The sequence below is a fragment of the Ursus maritimus genome (genome assembly GCF_017311325.1).
Source record: "Ursus maritimus isolate PB19 chromosome X unlocalized genomic scaffold, ASM1731132v1 scaffold_X1, whole genome shotgun sequence".
NCBI lineage: Eukaryota > Metazoa > Chordata > Mammalia > Carnivora > Ursidae > Ursus > Ursus maritimus.
In genome coordinates, this window is record NW_024423319.1 from 89,681,913 (window position 1) to 89,703,758 (window position 21,846).

At 45.6% G+C, this 21,846-nt stretch overlaps 2 protein-coding genes across 4 annotated transcripts in view; one reads left to right on the forward strand and one right to left on the reverse strand.

Annotated features, from left to right (window-relative positions):
* CXHXorf38 (chromosome X CXorf38 homolog) overlaps positions 1 to 9,839 on the forward strand; it is a 21,917-nt gene extending 12,078 nt beyond the window's left edge. For all 3 annotated transcript variants that reach the window (XM_040632906.1, XM_040632900.1, XM_040632901.1), the window contains exons 4-7: positions 393 to 542; positions 813 to 992; positions 7,027 to 7,189; positions 7,620 to 9,839. In XM_040632906.1, the coding sequence (XP_040488840.1) occupies positions 393 to 542; positions 813 to 992; positions 7,027 to 7,188 (492 nt within the window). In that variant the 3' untranslated portion in view covers position 7,189; positions 7,620 to 9,839. The remainder of the gene's footprint in view (positions 1 to 392; positions 543 to 812; positions 993 to 7,026; positions 7,190 to 7,619) is intronic.
* A 3,118-nt stretch (positions 9,840 to 12,957) lies between these two features.
* On the reverse strand, positions 12,958 to 13,745 carry MPC1L (mitochondrial pyruvate carrier 1 like). Its single transcript, XM_040624921.1, has one exon. It carries the CDS (start codon positions 13,713 to 13,715, stop codon positions 13,290 to 13,292), a length of 426 nt encoding a protein of 141 aa, XP_040480855.1. The 5' UTR covers positions 13,716 to 13,745; the 3' UTR covers positions 12,958 to 13,289.
* Between the last annotated feature and the right edge of the window lie 8,101 nt (positions 13,746 to 21,846).

Consider the following 21,846-nt stretch of genomic DNA (forward strand, 5'->3'; position numbering starts at 1 on the left):
AAGTAGCAGGCGATTGAACATCCCCTCAAGCCCTGCTAGTACGTACAGGCCACACTTGTGGATTTTGTAATTAACAAAGCCTTTCTGCAGTTGTTCCTTTCTTTCTTTTTATTTATTTATTTATTTATTTATTTGAGAGGGAGAAAGAGAGAGCATGAGCACAAGCAGGGAGAAGGGCAGAGGGAGAGGGAGAAGCAGGCTTCCCACTAAGCAGGGAGCCCGATGTGGGACTTGATCCCAGGACTCTGGGATCGTGACCTGAGCCAAAGGCAGACGCTTCACCGACTGAGCCCATCCAGGCGTCCCCTGTAATTTTTCTTCGGAACTACACAATCTCCATTTACCCCGTCGTTTGACTTTGAAACCTTCTATCCTTTTGGGCCTTTCGGTAGGTGATTAGGTGTCGTAACGAGATCATGCATTCTTCAGAGATGAAAGTGTCTTCTCTGTGGCTTCGAGATTTTCAGATGAAGATCCGAAATTTCCTGAATGAATTCAAGAATATTCCAGAGATTGTGGCAGCATACACCAGAATAGAACAGGTAAAAATCAGATTAATCTGAACAGGTCTGGCATAAAGAACTAAGGGGGGAAAGGCAACTGCAGTCACTCATTTAAAAGTTGAAGTTTGTTAGATTTAAATGGTTAATTTTGGTAGGAAATCTAGAATTGTGCTGGGCTTGAGAACTCTTCTGTGGCCACAGGATATTGGTTAATTGTGTCCAAAGATGTCTAGTTACAAGTTCTTTGAGCAACCCAGTGGAGCATCTTTTCCATTCCGTCATTCACACATCTGTCCGGTAATCCACCAGCTGCTGACATCCGACTGGGCTGTTCACATCCCCGCCGAAGATCAGCGAGATGGGTGTGAATGTGAGACAGGAGTTTACCTGAGTGAGAGCCAAGTCAACGAAATAGAAATGGAATTACTAAAGGAGAAACTTCAAGAGATCTATCTTCAAGCCCAAGAACAAGACATGTTGCCCGAAGAGGTAAGAAAAAAAAAAAAAAGTATCGTATGCTCTGTGTGAGTAAACAAGACAAAGAAAGGCTCCAGGGAGGAAGAGTCACTCATTTTAACAGCCTGCCAGCTAAGTTTCTGATTTAGAAGTCAAATCGTTTCCAGAAATGAGTACGCTTTTGGCACACACCATTATTACCTCTCCACAAATATTTTCACTCAATCAGCAAACAGTTGGGTGCCTAATGTGTGCACAGAGTGGACCAAACACGGTAAGGGCTACAACGGGATTCTGAACAGAAGGCTGGGGGAGGGGGGTTCTCGGCAGGTCAGGGGGGATTGCAAGAAAAAGACTTTGCCGAGAAGGTGGCGTTGAGCTGGGACTAGCAGAGTCACACAGCGTGTGGCAAACTGGCAAGAGCGCAAGGGCGTTGTTGGCCGAAGGAGCGGTGCTGCCGAGATATAAAAGAATAGTGGGGCCGGAGCAGTGACAAGGCAAGGGTAGGAGGGACGGTCCGATGCGAGGGCTGTCAGGTGAGTTTGGAAGCCATATTTTGAAAGGTTTGCTGTGCTGTTCCAAGGGGCTTGCACCTTATTCCCAAAAAGCAGTGGGGAGCCAACAGGTGTTTTTAAGCAAGAGAAAGTAAATCAAATAGATCCGATGTGGCTTTGAGAAACTTAACTCATGGTAGTTGGAGGCTGGAGACTAGCAGGAGACTGACAGGAGGCTGTCAGAGCCGTGTGCAAATGGAAAAAGGACAGAAACTAGAGGTACGGCAGAGGGGCCGGACTCTGGAGGCATCACTTGGGCAGAGCTGATGGCTCTTAGTGGCTGCTTAGGTTACTTGGAGTGCAGCATGGGGCTGGAAGAAGGTGGGGAAGGAGGGGTTAAAGGATCAACAAGGTTTCCAGCTTAGGACAAGGCAGGCTGGTGATGGTCTTAAGTCCTGCTAGGGAATACGGGACAAATGAATCCCCTTTGTTACACGCAAGGTATAAAAAAAGCAAATAGTAGTAGAATTGTATTCTAGTAAAGTTCAGACATATTCCAGTACTTTCTGGATTAGAGTTCTAGATCACCAGGAGATCTTGGACAAATCATTTTACCTCTCCATTCTACCTTGTCCAAGGAAAGTAGTTTTGCTGGTTCCCTCTTTAAACACAGACAGAATGTTTATTGAATACAAAGTGTGTGTTTCATTCATTAAGCCATGCTCCTCGCTGCTCTCTAGGCCTCTGTTAACCGTTTTGCCCTTGACCTAGATGCTTCATTCAACTTGGTGAGCTCCTTTAGCAGAGGGACTGAGAACCACTGGTTTTTGGACGCTCCCAACCCAGCACGCCAGGCGTGTACAGCAATGAAAAAGATGGCTACGTCTTCTGTTCTCTAAATCCATGTGTTTTGTCTGACTTTATTTTAAAATACCATTAGAACCGGCCCCAGTTTTGTTTCTGCTGCTTCCATCAGAAGCTGCGTAGAACGGGGTCAGGCCGAAAGCCCCAGAGGTGTCAGTAGCTCCGTGTTCACTCTTGAGGGAGCCGCAGTTCTTTTTTCTGTTTGTGTAACAAGCAACAGAATGCATCCGTAGCCGTGCACTCAAGCCAGGAGTCTATATAAGTTAGGAGCTTGCAGGGAACCTGGCAGAGACCAGATCCCCCTGCTTTCCATGCGAGGCAGCAACCGCAAGGACAGACGCTGACAGACGCCAGGTCACACGGCTGGCCCGGGGGTCTCGCTGCTCTGGCCCTGTGCCTTTCCACATGTAGCCCTGCAGCTCCTGTATCACCGAGGAGCTAGCTACTGTAAATTTCGAGCCCTCATTATCTCTGTTTCACAGACAGGAAATTGGGGTGAGTGAGCTTGTCCTCTGGGTCCCCAAATTCTCTAGATAGAACCGATAAATTCTCATTTTTCATGCTTTCTGTTCAGTAGACCATGGCATCTATCTCGATATTTCAATTGATCAAAATGTAGGTTAGGATTGATTGGCATGTTATCTCGAAGAAGTTGAAGGTTGGCTTTCCACAAGGTGTGAAACTGATCTCTTTTGCAAGTTCCATACCATAGATGGGCATCCATGGTCTTTAGGGTTAGTCTCCAAAGTCAGAGGAGTCAACACGCCAGATTTCAGTGACTCTAAAGTGCCATCAACTGTAGGACACCATGAATCCAGTTACTTCTAAGAAAGAAAGAAACAAAAAAACCCACTGCCAATTTATTGTAAGACACCATCGACAGTAAGGTGCCTTCTCATCTGAGGTGCTAAAATATTAAAAACCAGGTGTCCAGGAATTTAGAAACACCGTGCTTACAGTAGGACCACGGGCTTTTATGGTGACTCTTTCTGGTGCTCGTGAAAACAGTATGGCTAACGTTGGAAAGCCAAGTAGAGAAAAAACGGTTGGTGGTGGTAATTTAGTGTGACAGTTTCCAGGAGCGCATCCCGGGGCGTGGGTGTGCCAGGGACCGCATAGCAGACAGAGCTCACCACCTCCGTCCTGTTCTGTTCAGTTGACGAGCCTCAGTGGTATCTGGCGTTATAAAAAGGGCTTCCCGTTAACATGCACTCCGCTGTCTGACTGTGATTGCGAAATGCCTTCCGCTCCAGAGCCGAGTGGGAGCAGCAGCTGCTCGGGCCCCTTGGGACATGTGTGGAGTGTGTTCACCATGGGCCCATCCGCAGCGGCCTCTGGCCGCCACCCAAGACCCCTCCACGTCGTCCTGCCAACCCTCAGTGCTCTGTTAGGATCCAGTGGGTTTAACCATTCAGCTAAAGCACGGCAGGCTAAAGCGCAGTAAGTGGCTGAAAACCACGTAAGGAATTTGCGCATTCTTTACAATCATTACTGATTTCTTAAACCCTGGTAAGGGGAACCATCTCCACAGAGACCCCTGGGGAGCCTTGAGCAGCAGGGGCAGGGACAGAACGTACCTGAAGCAGTCGGGGGAAGGATCGAAATGACCCTTCATTTATTACATTTCAGAAATAGTTACAGAGCATGCACCTCCAATGTGCCAGGCCCCGTTCTAGAAGCTCGGTGTGCATTAGTGAACAAGCCAAAGATCCCTGTAGGGGGAGACAGTAAGCAGTCAACGTAGTAAGTAAACGACGCTCCTAAGCGTTAAAAGGAGTCCTATGTGGAGCATGGTCTGGGGGATCAGGAGTTAGCAGAGTGGGGCTGAGTAGCAGGGGTCAGGGGTCCTGTGGAGGGTTAGCCGCGTGCACATCTGGAGGAAGAGCCTTCGGGCAGGGGCCACAGCAGGTGGAGCAGAGTGGCTGGAGTGGGGGTGCGGAAATAAAAGTGGGTGAGGAGGTTAGGGAAAGGAAGGTGGGGGAAGCAAGTCCTAGTGGCCTGTGAGCCATTGGAAGGGTGGAGGACAGGAGAGGGGAGACCCAGGGGGAGGCTGCTGCCCGTACGGGGTTCAGACCACGGTGGAAGTGGAGACGTGGAGTGGTGAGAAGGGGCCCAGAGACACGTGCAAGACAAGCCCTAGAGTTGGGAAGAATGGAGGTACGAAGCCTCTTTTGCCTGGAGCAGTGCGTGGCACACAGTAGACTGGCTCTCGATAAATATTTGTGGAAGGAACGTAGAAAGGAAGGGGTGTACCGCACGCAACACTAAGCGCTTCGAGTATATTATTTCTAGACCTCATAAGAATCCTAGGTGGTGTTGGTATCATCAGCTTTCATTTGCATACACGCAAGGAAGCTCAGAGAGGTCAAGTGTCTGGCCCAGAGTTGCACAGCTAGTTAAGTGGTAAAGCTGAGCTTCAAAATCCAAGTCTGTCTGACTACATTCCATAATTTTTCGAGTACTTTCTCTTTTTCCACCATTTCCTCTTCTCCCTTTACCTATAAACATGAACAAGTCTTCTCCATTCTTTTTTTTTTCTTTTTAAAGATTTTATTTATTTATTCGACGGAGAGAGAGAGACAGCCAGCGAGAGAGGGAACACAAGCAGGGGGAGTGGGAGAGGAAGAAGCAGGCTCCCAGCGGAGGAGCCTGATACAGGGCTCGATCCCAGAATGCCGGGATCACACCCTGAGCCGAAGGCAGATGCCTAACGACTGAGCCACCCGGGTGCCCCAAATCTTCCCCATTCTTAATTTAAAAAATTTGTTTTGACTGTCAAACTGACTTTTTACCTTGTTCCCATGTGTTCATTTTGAATTCTGTACCTGTACATTATTACTATTAAACAGATGTATATTTTATAAATTTTTAATAGTAATAAGTGTGCAGGTACAAATTCCAAATGAAAGGGCTTCTTTTTTTTTTAAGATTTTATTTATTTATTTATTTATTTATTTATTTATTTGAGAGAGAGAGCATGTGAGCGGGAGGAGGGGCAGAGGGAGAGGAAGAGAGAATCTCAAGCAGACTCCACGCTGAGAGTAGAGCCTATCACGGGGCTCGATCCCACGACCCTGAGATCAAGACCTGAACCAAAATCAAGAGTCGGCTGCCCAGCCGAAGGAGCCACTCAGGCGCCCCTAATTTTATTTTTATATATACTTATATATGTATGTATGTACACATATTGAGATATAGATAGCCCTTTCCTACAAATGGAGGAGGTTTTAAAGCAAAAAAGAATTTTCAAAATGTTTTCCATTTTTATTGCGATATAACTGACATGCAGCATTGCGTGAGCTTAGGGTATACAGCTGATGATTCGACCTACATATATTGTGAAATGATCACCACTGTAAGTTTAGTTAACATCATCAGCTCATCCAGATACAAAAAAAAAAGGAAAAAGACTTTTCCTGGAGATGTGAATACTTAGGATTTACTCTCTTAACAACTGTCGTGTGTATCACACAGCAGTGTTAGCTATCGTCATCGTGTTGTACGTTCCATCCCTAGGACTTATTTATCTTATAACTAAAGTTTGTACCTTTTGACCACCTTCTTCCCATTCCTCCTCCACTCACCTCCCACCACCGGTCACTACAAGTCTGCTCCTTCTATGAGTTTGTTTTTTTTTAAGGATTCCACATATAAATGAGATCGTGCAGTATTTGTCTTTCTCTGACTTCTCTTACTTTAATGCCCTCAGGGTCCATACACGTTATCACAAATGGCGAGATTTCCTTCTTGATGATGGCTGAATAATATCCCATTGTGTATACACACCACATCTCCTTTAACCATTCATCTACGAATGGATGCTTAGGTTGTTTCCATGTCTTAGCTATTGTAAATAATGCCGGTTATGAACGCAGGGGTGCAGATAATCTCTTCGACATGGTGTTTTCATTTGCTTCAGATATGTTCCCAGAAGTGGAACTGCTGGATCATAGGGTAGTTCTATTTTTAATTTTTTGAGGAACGTCCATACTGTTCTCCATAGTGGCTGCACTAAGTTACGTTCCCACCAACAGTTCACAAGGGTTCCCTTTTCTCCACATCCTCTCCAATGTTCTGTTATCTCTTGTCTTTTTTTTTTTTTTTAAGGATTTTATTTATTTATTCGACAGAGATAGAGACAGCCAGCGAGAGAGGGAACACAGGCAGGGGGAGTGGGAGAGGAAGAAGCAGGCTCATAGTGGAGGAGCCTGATGTGGGGCTCGATCCCATAATGCCAGGATCACGCCCTGAGCCGAAGGCAGATGCCCAACCGCTCTGCCACCCAGGCGCCCCATCTCTTGTCTTTTTGACGATGGCCGTTCTAACAGGCATGTGGTGAGATCTCACTGTAGTTTTGATTTGCGTTTCCCTAATGATGAATGATGTCAAGCACGTTTTCATATGCCTGTTGGCCAATCATACATCTTCTTTGGGAAAATGTCTATTCAGGTCCTTTGTCCATTTTTAACTGGATTATTTGGAGGGTTTTGGCTATTGAGTTATATGAGTTCTTTATCTATTTTAGATATTAGCCCTTAAAAGCAAAAAAGTTTGAGGAGACAAACAAACACCCCCTTGTGTGGCCCCAGAACCAGCTATTAGCGGACACGTGAGCAGGAGCCCGTCTCGGACCTAGAAAGTTTTCCATCTGAATTACAAGCCCACTATAAAATGATCTAAGCCATACATTGTATGGTTTCCTCTTGCAGATCTTAAATCGACTGCAGGTGGTGAAAGAATTTCTGAGAAACAACAAGGATCTTAGAAATGGTCTTACAGGAGATCTGCAGAAGCTAGACAGCCTCCACCTACAGCATCGAAAACCAGATCCCACGGAACTTGGGGCCCAGACACCTGAAGGGAAGGCCTGAGGTGAGTTTCCGCACGTGACGGTAAGTAAGAACTGAATAACCTCATCACTTCGATGCCTGTTCTCTTACGGAAGGCCATGAGGAACACACAATGTAGTCTAACCTGAAGTTTCCCTGTGGCCTTATTATTTGAAAGAAAGGACATTGAGCTTTGCGCTCTAATTGGTGATTCTCACATCTTGGAGGTAATTCAACATAATCTCCTTGTCAGCTTTGTTTAGTCCAGTATACCTGAAGTCACTGGTCTGGTCTTAGGTAAACCAACTTTGTAACTTAATCAAAAAGCATGTCAGCTCCAAAACGATGCCAGTGATGCCTAGCTCTTAGCCGCTTGTTCGTTTCCATAAGAAAAACTTGTTAAAATGACCGTCTCTGATGTTGCATGGTTTTTCCTCCAAATACAGAAAATTAAATATTGTCTCTTGTTTTAGGTTGCGTTGACAGAAGTCAGGCACGTATGTGAAGATCAGCACGGCTTCAGTCTCAGCTCTTCTTTTCTGTGCGAAAGGAAACACTTACCAGAGTACCTCTCCCAAACAAAAAGGAATTTTTGTTGTCTTTTTCCTGGACTTCCTTTGACTCTTGGGGAATATTTTTTTTTAATATTCATAAGCTTGGTGTTGTATTATCTATAACCACCCAAAAAATGGTAGACTGCTGTGCCAAAACCTGCTGTCATCTAGGGGTTTTTTTGTTTGTTTGTTTTGATTTGGGGGTTTGGGGGTTTGGATTCAGAAGGTGAGATTCTTTTCTAGTCCTGAATTTCAGGCTGCTTCACACAGTAAAGTCTGTGTTTGGCCAGGCCTGTGTGAGGAATCACACAGAGTTCTCTGCCTGCCAGCACCGAAGCCCTGTCCCCACCTGAACATCTTGTGAAGGAGGATGCCCAAGGGCTGGGCTGTGATGTAAATGTTGAGATATAAATCCTTCCTTTTTGGAAGAAGGCAAGAAAACGAATCGCCTGGAGGGCCATTTCCTAGCCATTTCCAGTTAGTACAGAACTGTTGCTCCCCATTTCTGATAGGCCGGGGCAATAGGGCGAGGAGGTGGGCCCAGGCTGCTCAGGGGGGACTAGAGAACACAGTGACTTGACTGACCAAAGCAGGCAGAGGGCCCAAGCCAGCCTCACAAACAGGGATGTCAGGGAAAGCCCCACAGTTGCTGGTTTGTGTATGGTACTCCTGGGAAAAGTCAACTCCCGTGGCCATCTCAGCTCCTTCCGGTCAGTTCTCTATATCCTGAGGCCGAGCCCAGGGCCCAGCCCTCGTGTGCTCCACAAATATTTGTTGACTGAAGGCTCCACCGACAATTTATTCTTACACATGAGTGTGTGTCATACTGTTAAACTAAGCCTGGTCTTTTGTTAATGAGATTTAAGGATGAAACACCACCATTCTTACAGAAATTCAAAGGCATCATTTTCTTTCCACAGACTGACAGATTAATTTGTAACTTCTATTACTTTACCCCAAGAGTCCTCCACTTCGGACTTTGTCCGGTTTGTTTCCTCAACTGCAAAACCACTGTCCAGTCATTTACGTGGGTCCATGGGATCAGTCTCACCCTCCCCTCCATCTCCTTTTCAAAGCCAGCAGCACTTCACTGGGCCAGGTCACCTCTGGACCTTCGGGGACAGAATTGCCACCTGCCCCACCCCCTGGAGAAAGTGCTTCCACTCCAAGCCCAAAGGAAGCCGTCCTTCGCTTGCTCAGCTGCCCATCAAGGGCATGATCTGTAGACAGTGGGCAGAGGGTGGGGGTATATTTGGTGTATTTTTACATTAAAATGCATGTATATAATGCTGTAAACCCCAGATAAATGCAAATGTGCCTATAACTGACTATTTGGTCCTGAATCGTACATTTTCTTTGTCCATTCATTTCACACAGTTCCTTTAGCAGACTTCCATAGTAAAGTAAGAATCGTCATTCATCTTGCAACTATGCCCAAACTAAGAAATTTGCCGAAATGTTTCCCAGCTTCTAGATGTTAGGTACATCTAGAAGATGGGATCCAATTAAATCTTGATTCACTAACCAAATTAAGACCTGATTTCTAACTTTAGGAACTTGAGGTTATGAACACTTTCGTTTCATACCCCCTGTATCCAGTTAGCTCTTCCTACTCTCTCCAACATTTATCAAGTGTCCGCCACAGCCGGGCACTGAAATGGATGCAGATGTGAGGATTTATAAGGTATGGACGGTGGTATACATGCCGTCATCTCTGGATTTATTGTCTGCTCTGATAAATGAAAGACACTGCAGAAAACATTATGCTGGCAGCATTTAATTTCATTGACATCGAAGAAAGGGAAGACCTGTTCAGAGAAGGCTTTACAGCAAATGGAGCGTGCACAGGGACGTCAACCTGTGGGACTCTCCTCTACGGCTCTGTGCGCGTGGCCCAGGATGTGCACACAAGGGTGCTCATAGCCGCGCCGGTAGCCCGGCGTCAAGAGACGACCCGCTAAATCCCAGTGCATCCCTGCGACAGAACATTACGCAGTTGTTAAGGGGAATGTCGTAATGCTGCAGTGCAGTGGTATAGAATGACCTCCAACACTCACGAAACAGAAAAGCAGGATGTTGAACAACGCATGGCATGCTGTAAAACCATTTGTCTTTTTCAATAAAAGGTCTGGAAAATTGTGTGTCTTTCCCAGGCTCCTTTGCTGTGTTACCTCTGGGAAAGGAATTGGGGTCGAGGGGGTTGGTTAGCAGAAATCTGGCTTTTCTGTTTTGGGCATCATCCCATATGAAATTTGTCCAACAAACATGCGCTCATGGTATTTTGAAAGTTTTTAATTACAGTTTGTTCATTTCAAGATCATCAAGAGATGTGAACAATACAAATTCAAACTGTAAGATTTGTGTGTCGCATTTCCTGGAATTGGTTGTAGCCTCCCATTTTTGTGGGGGTCAACTCCACCTCCGGGGGCACTTGGGAGGCGGCAGGGTCCAGAGAAGCCCAGGAAGTGGTTTCCTTTCCACACAGGGCTGTTTTGTCTCCGAGGGCCTGGTTTTCATCCAGCAATATGATTTACTCTCTCCGCCTCTCCCTGCGACACAATATGTGGAAAGAATTAGACGCGAAAAAGAGTTTCGGCATTATGGTTGCAAAGGTAGGGCAGTTCTTTGCATTTTAGCCTGTGCTTCGCCAGGGAACGCAGAGGGCCTAAGGAGAAGGACGTTACTTATTAAACTCAGTATAAAACATGAATTCTGGGTAATAACAAAAGTGTGTCAGTAACAAAAACTTCTGGAAAAATAGCTCTGCCAATTCAAAATGTTATTGGCTTCATAAAGTAGCGGAAGAGATCTGTAGACAGGTTAAATTGCAAAGGCCAGAAAGGATTGTGTTTGAGAGTTTGGGGAGATTATGAAGTGATTGTTACCCTAATGATTTGAAAGGCTCATTTTTATTAAAGTATTAATCACTTATATGGCTTTACACATGAATATCCTAGGCAACAAAGGGTTAGACCTCTTGGGTGGGCATACTACAAATTAGATCCTGTAAGTGGAGCATTGCCTTAGCGTTGGAGGCATTGGGATCTTTCAGATTTTTTTTCTCCAATCATTTTGCCCTCTAAATTATAAATGCAGAGTGATAGGAAATTATCAGTAGGGATTATTACCTACTTTTCCCTTACCAGGTTAATTAGAAATCTACCTGCCTTTGATTGAAATATACTCGAATTACAAAATACATGTTGTAAGACAGATCTAAAAATATATTTCTACTCACATAGTAGTGAAGGGAAAAATTCAAGTTTTAATAAAAATCTTGATAAAAGGTTATGACTCGTTTCAAAACTTTAAGAACTGGCTTTTATTATTATTACATTATAGTCTGAACTATCTAAAATATGAAAATACTATCTTCCAGAGACTCCTTTCCCTCTTCTCAAACCCATGCTCCATGATATATGGATGTTAGTTATGACCACAAAACTGTAAACTGAGCATTTTGTGACCTCTTGGGGGAAGGTGGCTGATGACCTGACATGCTTTATTATTTTCTACTGAGTTTCAGGAAGGCATGAGAATTTTTATTTCTGCCTCCTGGTATTCCCACCCTTGTATTTTCCTCCCACAACGTACCAGGGTTGGTTCGTGTGGCCAATAGGACACAGCTGAGTGATGGTATGTCACTTCTCAGATGATGCTATAGAAGACTATGGCTTCCATCTTGGGCTTTCTCTCTCTTGGAACTCTTGGAGGGAAGCCCTGTCATGAGCAGCCCTGTGGCCCCCATGCCAAGAGACTGAAACCTGCAAACAACTATGTGAGCGAGCTTGCCCCAGGCAAGTCCAGAGACTGCAGCCCCAGCAGACAGCTGAGACCCTGAGCCGGAAGCACCCAGCTAAGCCACTCCCAGATTCCTGCCTCTCAGAAGTTGTGTGAGATAGTATTTGTTGTTTTATACTAAGTTTTGGGGTGAGTTATTACATGGGAATAGATAACTAATACACAAGAGTTTTCTAGAGTTTTTCTCCCCCGTATGCAGAATGTGAAATGCAGAAACTGCCTACAAAGAGGATTACTGCTTAGATGCCACAGAAGATAAAGGGGAATCTTCCAGAGTTCCACTAAGGTTGTGCCTGTCTTATCCAAGATCTGATGTCTTCAGAACCTTCCAGAGCTGTGTTCAATTTCTTTGCATTTGAAATGTTTTTTTTAAGATTTATTTTAGAGAGATAGAGTGAGCGAGGGTGGGGAGGGGCAAAGGGAGAGGGAGAAACTTTAGCGGACTCCTCACTGAGCTTGGAGCCCAATGAGGGACTGGATCTCAAGACCCTGAGATCACAACCCGAGCCCAAACTAAGAGACGTTTAACCCACTGGGCCACCCAGGGGCCCCTCTTTGCATTTGAAATCTTTAACAAAAGTAGGGTTTAAGCACTCTTCACCCAGTAGACCACTCTGGAACTTCCTGCATCCTCCAGAGGCAGGAGATTTGATGTCAAATCAGAGGGCAGCCTCTGCTGCAGAGACAATGGCCTTACACCCACAGCCCCACCCTTCTCTTTCCCCACCTCATGCAACCTGGTTTAAGGCAAGTCCTTAGGGGGACACTGTGGGCTAATACTGTTGACCACTGACCCTCACCCCCAACCCTAGCTAGCATTCAACACAGGGCAATAAGCTTATCAGTTTTACCAACTGCCATTTCCCCCATTTTTAGGCATGAAGAAAAGAGGAAAGGATTGGGATTTTGTCGTTTTTATTTTCTATTTACCTAGAATCCAGGGTTGACAGCAACTAACGTCAGAGTTATTTATCCTGTTTCCATGGTAGATTCTAAAATTGCTGTCCAATCACCAAGAGATTCTAGGTTCTCTTAATAAGTACTTGTAGAAAACCTAAACTGGATTTCACCGAATTCATTTAAACCCACTTCGAAGTATTTCCCTCAGTAACAATAGCCCCTGACTTATTTTTGCTCTAAAGAGATTAATGCCTGTACCAGGTTTTAAAAATCATGTATGCCACTAAGCAGCATTATTTGGCCTGGAGACCGGAAACAAGGAACAAAACACGATCTCAGGAGCACTTTCAGGCTTCCTCCCCCCATAAAAAACTAACCCTAGGGGGTGCCTGGGTGGCACAGCGGTTAAGAGTCTGCCTTCGGCTCAGGGCGTGATCCCGGCGATCTGGGATTGAGCCCCACATCAGGCTCTTCTGCTATGAGCCTGCTTCTTCCTCTCCCACTCCCCCTGCTTGTGTTCCCTCTCTCGCTGGCTGTCTCTATCTCTGTCGAATAAATAATCTTTAAAAAAAAAAACAAAAAAAAACTAACCCTCAAGGGGCGGGGCCCGTGAAGAGGAAGACCAGCCATTCTACCCTCACCTAAAGAACATTTTATTTCCAGATCACGAAATAAACAACACTCAACACCTTCAGTTCTGTGCTATTTTCTATTTTTTATTAACCAAACTGCAGGTTTCAATCAGACTTGCACTGTTTTATTAGAGTCAAAACCAAACTTCACTGGTCTCTTCTTCAAGGAGAACAGTTCAGTGCTTGCAAGCTGCAAAGATTCGACGGGGCCGTCTCAGCCACGTTTCAGGGACCACGGGTTGGGGCTGGCGGCTGCCTAGCAGGAGTCGTCATCCTCAAGGTCGTTAACAGCCACAGGATCGCTGGTGGGATCGGTGGCGGCGGCGGCAGCAGGGCCGGCAGCGGTAGCCGCCGCGGCGTCTCCGCGGTACTGGTAATTCAGGTAGCGACTCAGCTGCACACTCTGCGCCACCACGTTGGTGCTGTGGCACGCCAACAACAGCAAGTTTCGAGGCTGTATACGGTAGGCGAAACGCATGAAGGCTAGCGAGTAGAAGATGAGCGCTGTTGTCATACGGCCACTGATGATGTCAGGCGAGGCGTTCATATCCTTAAAGGCAGCCACCGGTAGGCCGCAGTTGGCCACAGGACCCCAGAAGTGCGTGCTGGTCAGGTAGTCCCGGAACTCCTTGTTCTTCACATAGTCCCTGGCCCTCCGCCACAGTACCGCCACCATCGCCATGATCGCCGAGCCGTGAGAGCGAAATAACAGCCAGCCCACGATGACGTAGGACGCAGAGCGTACCCCGCGCAGCGTGGGCCCGGGACCTCGTGCCTTCGCGTGGCTGCCATAAAGCGCTCTACACAGCACGTGCGGCTGTCGTGCGTGCGTGCCTGTGGGCGCGGGAGGTGTAGCCACGCCCCCGCGCCTTTGCGTGACTGCCGTAAAGTGCATCGGCCGGGCACGTGCCGCTGTCATGTACGCCTTTGAGATGAGAGGCGTGGCCTAGCGTCATGGCTGAGCAGGACTGCAGTAAAGTGTGCAGGGCATGAATGCTCTCTTGTGTGCGTGTATGTCTGTTTCTCAAGCAAGGGTGAAACCACAGCCTTGTCCTTCGCTCGCCATTGTGCTGAGACCACCGTAAAACTCTCAGGGCTCCGCGCGCCACCCAGGGAGGTGAGTGACCAGCTGTGTGCTTCTCCTCAACTATCCAAAGGGAAACTTTGCTCGTTCTGCCCAGTCTGTGGGCAGTGTTGATTAGATGTTGATAAAAAATCCTTCAACCAGGTACAGAATTTTAGTCCTTACACAGTTTGCCTAAGTGTTGCAAATATAGTGACGTTTCACCCCTAAACATTTCCACATCTGGCTCTCAACAAGGACGTTCTCCTACTTAATCACAGTACAGTAATCCACTCAGATACTTAACATTATGTACAGTACTATTTAATATGCAGTGCATACTTTAATTTTATAGTTTTGTGGCTGTTTTTTTTTTTCTTTTTTGTTGGGAGAGGGGAGATCCAGTCAAGATTCACGTTTAGTTACCTCTTTTAGATTAATCTCCCATAGTCTAGAGGAGTTCCCAGCGTTTTATCTTTCATGACATTGACATTTTTGAAGAGTACAAGTCAGTGGTTTTTCAGAATATCCTTGATTTGGATTTATATGTTTTCTCATAATTAGATTAAACATTTGGGGGCAAGAATACTACACATGTGGTGGTGTGTGCTTAGTGATCACAGTGGAAGGCACATGATGTCACTTTGTTCTGTCATTAGTGATATTAAGTTTGATTATTTGGTTTTTTTAAGTTTGATTATTTAGTTAAGGCTTTGTCTTCCAGGTTTCTCCCCTCTGTAATCAACAGTCCACGGGGACCCTCTTTGAGAGTGTATGGAAGTTCTACTCCAACAATCTTTCACCTAATAGTTAATATCCATTGATGAAAATTCTTAATGACAAAACTGATGATTATTTTCCAGGTGTTTTCTATTTTTTCTAATTGAAAATAATAGCTATTGAAAAGTAATTAAATATACATTGAGATGCTAATACTTTAGTAATTTATAAACAAGACCATGGTATCTTTAAAAATTAATACATTATCTTTGTTTCCATCCCAAATATTTCACATATGTACCTTAAAATATACAGTTTAACCATTGCTCAAAAGGAAAACAGCATAATGTTTAGATAACCTTTTTATTTAGATAACCTTTTTAAAACGCTTGGCTTCCACATATGGACGACTGGTATAGTAGTGCAAATTAGTTCAGTATAAGTTTGAATTAATAAATCAGCAACCATGAATTGAAGGACATTTTAGGCCTACAGTGTCATCGAGCCTCAGATGCTCGAGGCTCCAGTGTCCTAAAAATTCAGTTAACCACCCCTGTCCGCAAAAAAAACTTTCAGTACTTGTAGATGATCTCACTTGGGTTGTTACTTCATTTTGATTACCTATTGCTGTGTAATAAATCACCCTAGAACTTAGTGGCTTACAACAACAGTCCTTTATTTTACTCACAAATTTGCAACTTGGGTGGGACTCAATAACTGTTCTTTTTTTATTTTTTATTTATTTTTTATTTTTTTTTAAAAGATTTTACCCATTTATTCGACAGAGATAGAGACAGCCAGCGAGAGAGGGAACACAAGCAGGGGGAGTGGGAGAGGAAGAAGCAGGCTCACAGCGGAGGAGCCTGATGTGGGGCTCGATCCCGTAACGCCAGGATCACCCTGAGCCGAAGGCAGACGCTCAACCGCTGTGCCACCCAGGCGCCCCTCAATAACTGTTCTTATCACCAGCTGTGGCAGCTCAGTTTAGGGCTGGAAGATCCCCTTTCAAAATGGCTCACTAACATGGCTTGCAAGTAAATACTGGTTGTTGCCTGGGAGCTCAGCTGGGCCTGCTGGCTGGGAGGCCTCAGTTCTTTCCACAAGCTGCTTATACTTCCTCACAGTACGGAGGCCGAGCTCCAAAAATAAGCGTAACAGGAGAATCAAAAAGAAGCTATGTGGTAGGCAGAATTTTACCCCCAGTGACCCTTGCCCTGGCGTATCTCCCCTTGAGTTGGGTGGAACCTATGAATATGATTAGATTTCACTCCCACGATTATATGACAAAAGGGATTTTGCAGGTGTAAGTAAGGTCCCAAATCAGTTGACCTTAAGATAGGGAGATTCTGCGGGTGGGCCTGATCTAATCACTTGAGCCATTTTAATCTGGGTCCGTTCTAGAAGCCAGAGACAGAGGATGTCAGAGATTTGAAGTGTGAGAGGGGTTTGATGTGAGGGAGATTACCTACAGCCGGCTTTGAGGGTGGAGGTGACCATGTGAGCAAGGAATCTGGGTAGCCTTGAGGAGCTGAGTGCAGCCCCCGCTGACAGCCAGCAAGGAGAGGAGGACCTCAAGTCCTATAACCACGAAAGAACTGAATTCTGCCAATGCTGGGAGCTTGGAAGCAGATTTTCCCCTAGACCCTCTGAGAACTCAGTCCAGCCAACACCTTTCATTCATCCTGTGAGACCCTGAGCAGAGAACCCATTCGTGCTGTGCCTAGAATGCTGACCTACGGACCAAGCTAATAAGTGGGTATAAGCCACTAAGTTTGTGGCAATCTGTTGTGCTGCAGTAGGAAACCAGTATCAGCTAGATTGGCTTTTGTGATCCAGCCTCAGAAGTCCTATAACATTGCTTCGTCCAGTAACAAGCCCAGCCAAATTCAGTGAGAGAGGACATAGGCCCACCCCTCGAAGGCAGGAATATCAGAGTCACACTTTAAGAAGAGCACGTGGGATGGGAAATATTGTGGCCACCTTTGGAAAACACAGTTTACCATATTATTTAACTTGAAATCACATAATTCTAGACCATTGGAGTTGAAAGGATCTCATGGATTATCTGTAAAACTGGGATAGTCTTCCCTACTTCACAGCAGTATTGTGAGATTTAAATGTGTTAATCCTTATTTAGTGCTTAGTACAGGGCCTGGTATACAAGGGCTCAGTACATTTCTGTCATCATTATTGTCATCCATTCCAACCCCCTCATTTTACAAATAAGGCATGAAGCCTTAAGACATCGTGTCATTTGCCATGGTGACACAGTGAATTTGCAGTAGACCAGGATTAAGGTTTCCTATTTCTCCCATCAGTCCTCTGTACAAATCACTTTATTTAATTTATTTATTTGACAGAGAGTGCACAAGCAGGGGGAGTGGCAGGCAGAGGGAGAGGGAGAAGCAGGCTCCCCGCTGAGCAGGGAGCTCGCTGCAGGGCTGATCCCAGGACCTGAGATCACGACCTGAGCCGGAGGCAGACACCTAACCGACTGAGGCACCCAGGCGCCCCATGCACAAATCACTTTAACATCTGATGTATTTCTCTCTTTCCAACTATGTTGTAAGTTCCCTCAGACCAGGGAAAATATCACCAAAGAAACTGTTCCTTCTCCCCACGAGCCTTTTTTAATGTGCTGACTGGACATGGTCCAGATTAAACAAGACAAGGTCTGCCTTTCAGTGGGGGTATTTTACAGCTAGAGAAATGGAAGTACAGACAATGTGTGACTTTCCTGGTTGGTTCCAGCCGGTAGATGCAGGCTGAATACAGTCTTTGTATAAGGTTTGTGCCTCATAGATACTTGTTGGTCCTTAGAGTTATAATGAATAATCCCAGCGGAGGGTAAGGCATGGTCGTGGAGCCTGGCCAGCACTTGAAGAGAAACTGGAGGAAGTATACCGAGCTAAGAATGAGCAAAGCTGTAGAGAATCCTGCCTGACTGAGGCAAAGATGGTGACAAGAGAGTTTTAGGATTAGAGAACATAAGGAACGTTACCGAACCCAAGCTCGGCTGCCCGCTGCCTGAAAGGCCAGTACTCCAGAGACGCGTGTTGATTGGAAAGGAATATGAGCTTTATTCAGGTGACCAGCCACCTGGGGAGAAGGCAGACTTCTTGTCCAAAAGCCAACTCCGAGGTTTCTGCCTGGCCCAGAGATTTCTAAAGGGATTGAATCAGTTGAGGGAGTGCCATGGTCTGTGACATTTCTTGATTTACGTGCAGACTGCATGCTGCCAGCCACAGAGTTCTCTCCGTGCTTGGAAGTTGTGCGGGAAGTTCTGGAAGTTCCTTGGTGCCCCAGGGGGTAGTGGTGGGGAGAGGGGTTGTACAAGAAGGTCTGGTTCTTCGGTACTTCGGGGGTTGTGCAAGAATACTCTGCTCTTTCTGCAAAGGAAGACAGGGTCTGCAGATAGGCAGAGGGAGGGCAGCAAAGTCATTTATGGGACTTAAAGGGAGAAAAACATTTTGCTAAGGGATGTTTTAGCTAACCAGAAAGTCGAGGCAGGCTCAAACAGATTTGCGGGCCTCTGTGGCCTGGGAAGGTTCTGGTCCTACATTCCCCAAGGCCAGTGGTCTGCAAATCTCAAAGAAAGTAAATTAGTTCCGGGACAGATCAAAGGCCTTAGGTGAGCAAGCCAGGAGCCTGTTAACCTGAAGCAAGTTAACCCTTAAGACCGGCTGGGTACTATGACGGTAATGCTGGCCAGTGACTACCCTTCCCCACAGGTAAATTAGCCCCACTGTGGATTCCACTGTGTTTTAATAGAAGAGACTAAACAGCTAAAGGTTTATCATCATTTTAAATGATATTTCTTTACCATTAACATTATTAGAGGTGGCGTTTCTTCCACATAAAGTGTTCAGGGTCTACTGTGTGACTCATGCTAGAGACACTAACATGAACGTGGGCAGTAAGCTCACCGTCCTCTTTCAGAGGAAACAAGGGGAGAAGACAACTAAATACACATATGGATTCAAGCCTTTGCCCAGCCCCCTCTTCTAACCAAAATTCCAGCTCACAGGGTCCTATGAGATCCTGCCTGATGTTAACAGCCCTAGCCCGACATGACCCTTCAGTGAGTTCCATTGCCGTGGACCATAGCATAACTTTTCGTTTTAACTGTTCTTAACTTTATATTTTGAAATAATTTCAAACTCATAGAAAAGTTAAAAGAGTTTAAAGCAAGTATAACAAAGCAAGAAGTGTCAAAAGAACACCCACATATTCTTCACCCAGATTTACCAACTCTCAACTTTGTGCAATATTCCCTGTAAAGTTTTCTCTTCCTCAAAGGCTATTTCTTAAGAATGTCACTGTGCATTTCCTAAGCACATGGAGGCTCATGACTTTCTTTCTTTCTTTTTTTTTTTTGAAGATTTTATTTATTTGAGAGAGAGTGGAGTGAGAGAACATGAGCAGGGTCGGGGGGCAGGGGGAGAGGGAAAGGCAGGATCCCTGCTGAGCAGGAAGCCTGATGCGGGGCTTGATCCTAGGACCCTGGGATTTTGACCCGAGCCGAAGGCAGACGCTTAACGCCCTGAGCCACCCAGGCGCCCTTCCTGACTTTCTGTTACATTACCATAGTACATCCATCAGAATCAAGACTTTTAACAATATGGTATCATAATCTGCAGTCCTTCTTCACATTTCGTTCATTGTCCCAGTAATGACCTGTATCACAGTTCTGTTTTTCTAGTCCAGGATCCAGACTGGGATAATACACTGCATTTAATCGTGATGTCTCTTTTATCTAGAACAGTTCCGCCTTCCTCTGCCTTTCTGTGCCGTTCATGACCTTGACATTTTAGAAGAGTACAGGCCAGCTATTTGATAGAATGTCTCTCAATTTGGGTTCATTTGATGTTTCTTCATGACGATCCTCAGGGTTCATTTTGGGCAGGAACCCCAAGACAGTGTTGTGTCCCCAGTGCATCAGTCACATTAGGAGGCATGGGATGTCTGTGTGTCTGGTTATTAGCGATAGTAAGGCAGTGTTTGCTAGGTTTCTTCACTTAAAGTCAGCGTTTTCCCCTTTGTAATAAGTAGTTTGTGGGGAGATACTTTGAGACTATGTAAATATCTATTTTCTCATCAAATATTTAACCTACTAATTTTAGCACCCATTGCTGATTCTTGCCTAAATGAAGTATTACTCTAATGATAGTGACATTATATTTTTTTTATTTTTTAAAAAAATTTTAAGATTTATTTATTTGAGAGAGTGCGTGTGCATGCATTCAAGCGAGTGGGCGGGAGGGGGAAGGAGAGGGAGAGAGAGAATCCTGAAGCTGACTTCCCGCTGAGCACAGAGCCCAACCTAGGGCTCGGTCCCAGGACCCCCAGATCATGAGCTGAGCCGAAACCAACAGTCTGATGCTTAAATGACTGAGCCACCCAGGCACCCTGGCAACATTGTATTTTTTAAACGATTTTATGTCTTATGGGTTTCTTTTTTTTTTAAGATTTTATTTATTTGAGAGAGAGAGAGACAGAGCAACAGAGAGCACAAGTTAGATGAGTGAGCACAAGTAGGGAGAAGAGGGAGAAGCAGACTCCCCACTGAGCAGGGAGCCCAGGCAGGGCTCGATCCCAGAACCCTGATATGACCTGAGCCGAAGGCAGACGCTTCACCGACTGAGCCACCCAGGCGTCCCCATGTCTTCTGGTTTAAAACAAAAGTCAGAAATGTATTTCATTAGGGGCACCTGGGTGGCACAGCGGTTAAGCGTCTGCCTTCGGCTCAGGGCGTGATCCCGGCGTTATGGGATCGAGCCCCACATCAGGCTCCTCCGCTATGAGCCTGCTTCTTCCTCTCCCACTCCCCCTGCTTGTGTTCCCTCTCTCGCTGGCTGTCTCTATCTCTGTCGAATAAATAAATAAAATCTTTAAAAAAAAAAAGAAAAAAGAAATGTATTTCATTAAAGTTGCCCTGGAATGCTGGCCAACATTTACAAAACATATGACTATTCATGACTGTGAAAACTGAACATTTAGGACTTGGGTATTTTATGAAAAAGAATTTTTTTTTTTTTGGCCCCATCTATGCTGATATCCTTGGAGTATTTGCTCTTAAACTCTACGGAAGGGAATAAATAGCAGAGTGCCTCAAGAGAAGCTGGATAAATGAAACAATAGGCAGGTGTACTGGCTCTGCTATTTTCAGTTACTGCTGAAAGTAATTTTAGAGCCATCTGTGGCCCTGATTCTAATCTTTTGCCTTTATGCTCTTTTTCCCTTCTGTGAATACGGTGGCTGAAGGCTGGGTGGGCGCATCTTTCAGTGGCTATGAAATGTCAGTTAAGTGTGTTGTATCTCATTTTCTCTAGCTGTAAAGCGTGTCGTAGCCTGGTCCGGGTCCCTCGGTGCAATCACGTGGCAGGAGGGGGTAGGTTGGGTCCGGCCCCCAACAAACTGCTGCTTTTGTTCGATTTCTGCCTTATTCACGCGTCCTCCACTCAGGCCCTTGGTGAACGAGCAGGAAGCTACAGAGCCTCCTTCCACCAGCTTCTCTCGCCAAGGCCTCGTTGGAGGGTCCCGTCGTCGGAGATAGCTCAGGGCCACCTTCTCATACTTAGTAGTCTTGGCCCCAGAAATGAAACGAAAACCCTTTTTTTTTTTTTAACCTTTGAGTAAGTGGATCATCCAGTATTTTAAATTCTACAAAAACACAGAACTTTGAATTTTGAAAACTTGTGTGGAAATTATTTCACATTTACCAAAAAAGAAGAGTAGAGAACTTTCGCGGACTCTTTACTCAGATTCACCAATGGTAGGGTTCCGTCAGGGAGGCAGGGCCGCTCTGAGCGAGAAGGGATTTATTATAGGGAGTAGATGGAACACAGCCATGGAAGGAGCTGGGGAGGTGACAGTGTCTGAAAAGGGGGACCTGGAGGGCGAGAGATCACCACCCAGTCATCGTGAGGAGCCAGGCCCGTTCAGCTGCCAAAGCAGGGCCTGGGGCGCTGAAAGGGGGGCTGGCAGGCAGGCCTGGGGGGGCTCTTGCCTCTGAGGTGCTGCAGCCAAG

Bases quoted from the DNA above. Each gene is read 5' to 3' on its own strand.
- MPC1L (XM_040624921.1), bottom strand. From the start codon at position 13,715: ATGGCGATGGTGGCGGTACTGTGGCGGAGGGCCAGGGACTATGTGAAG.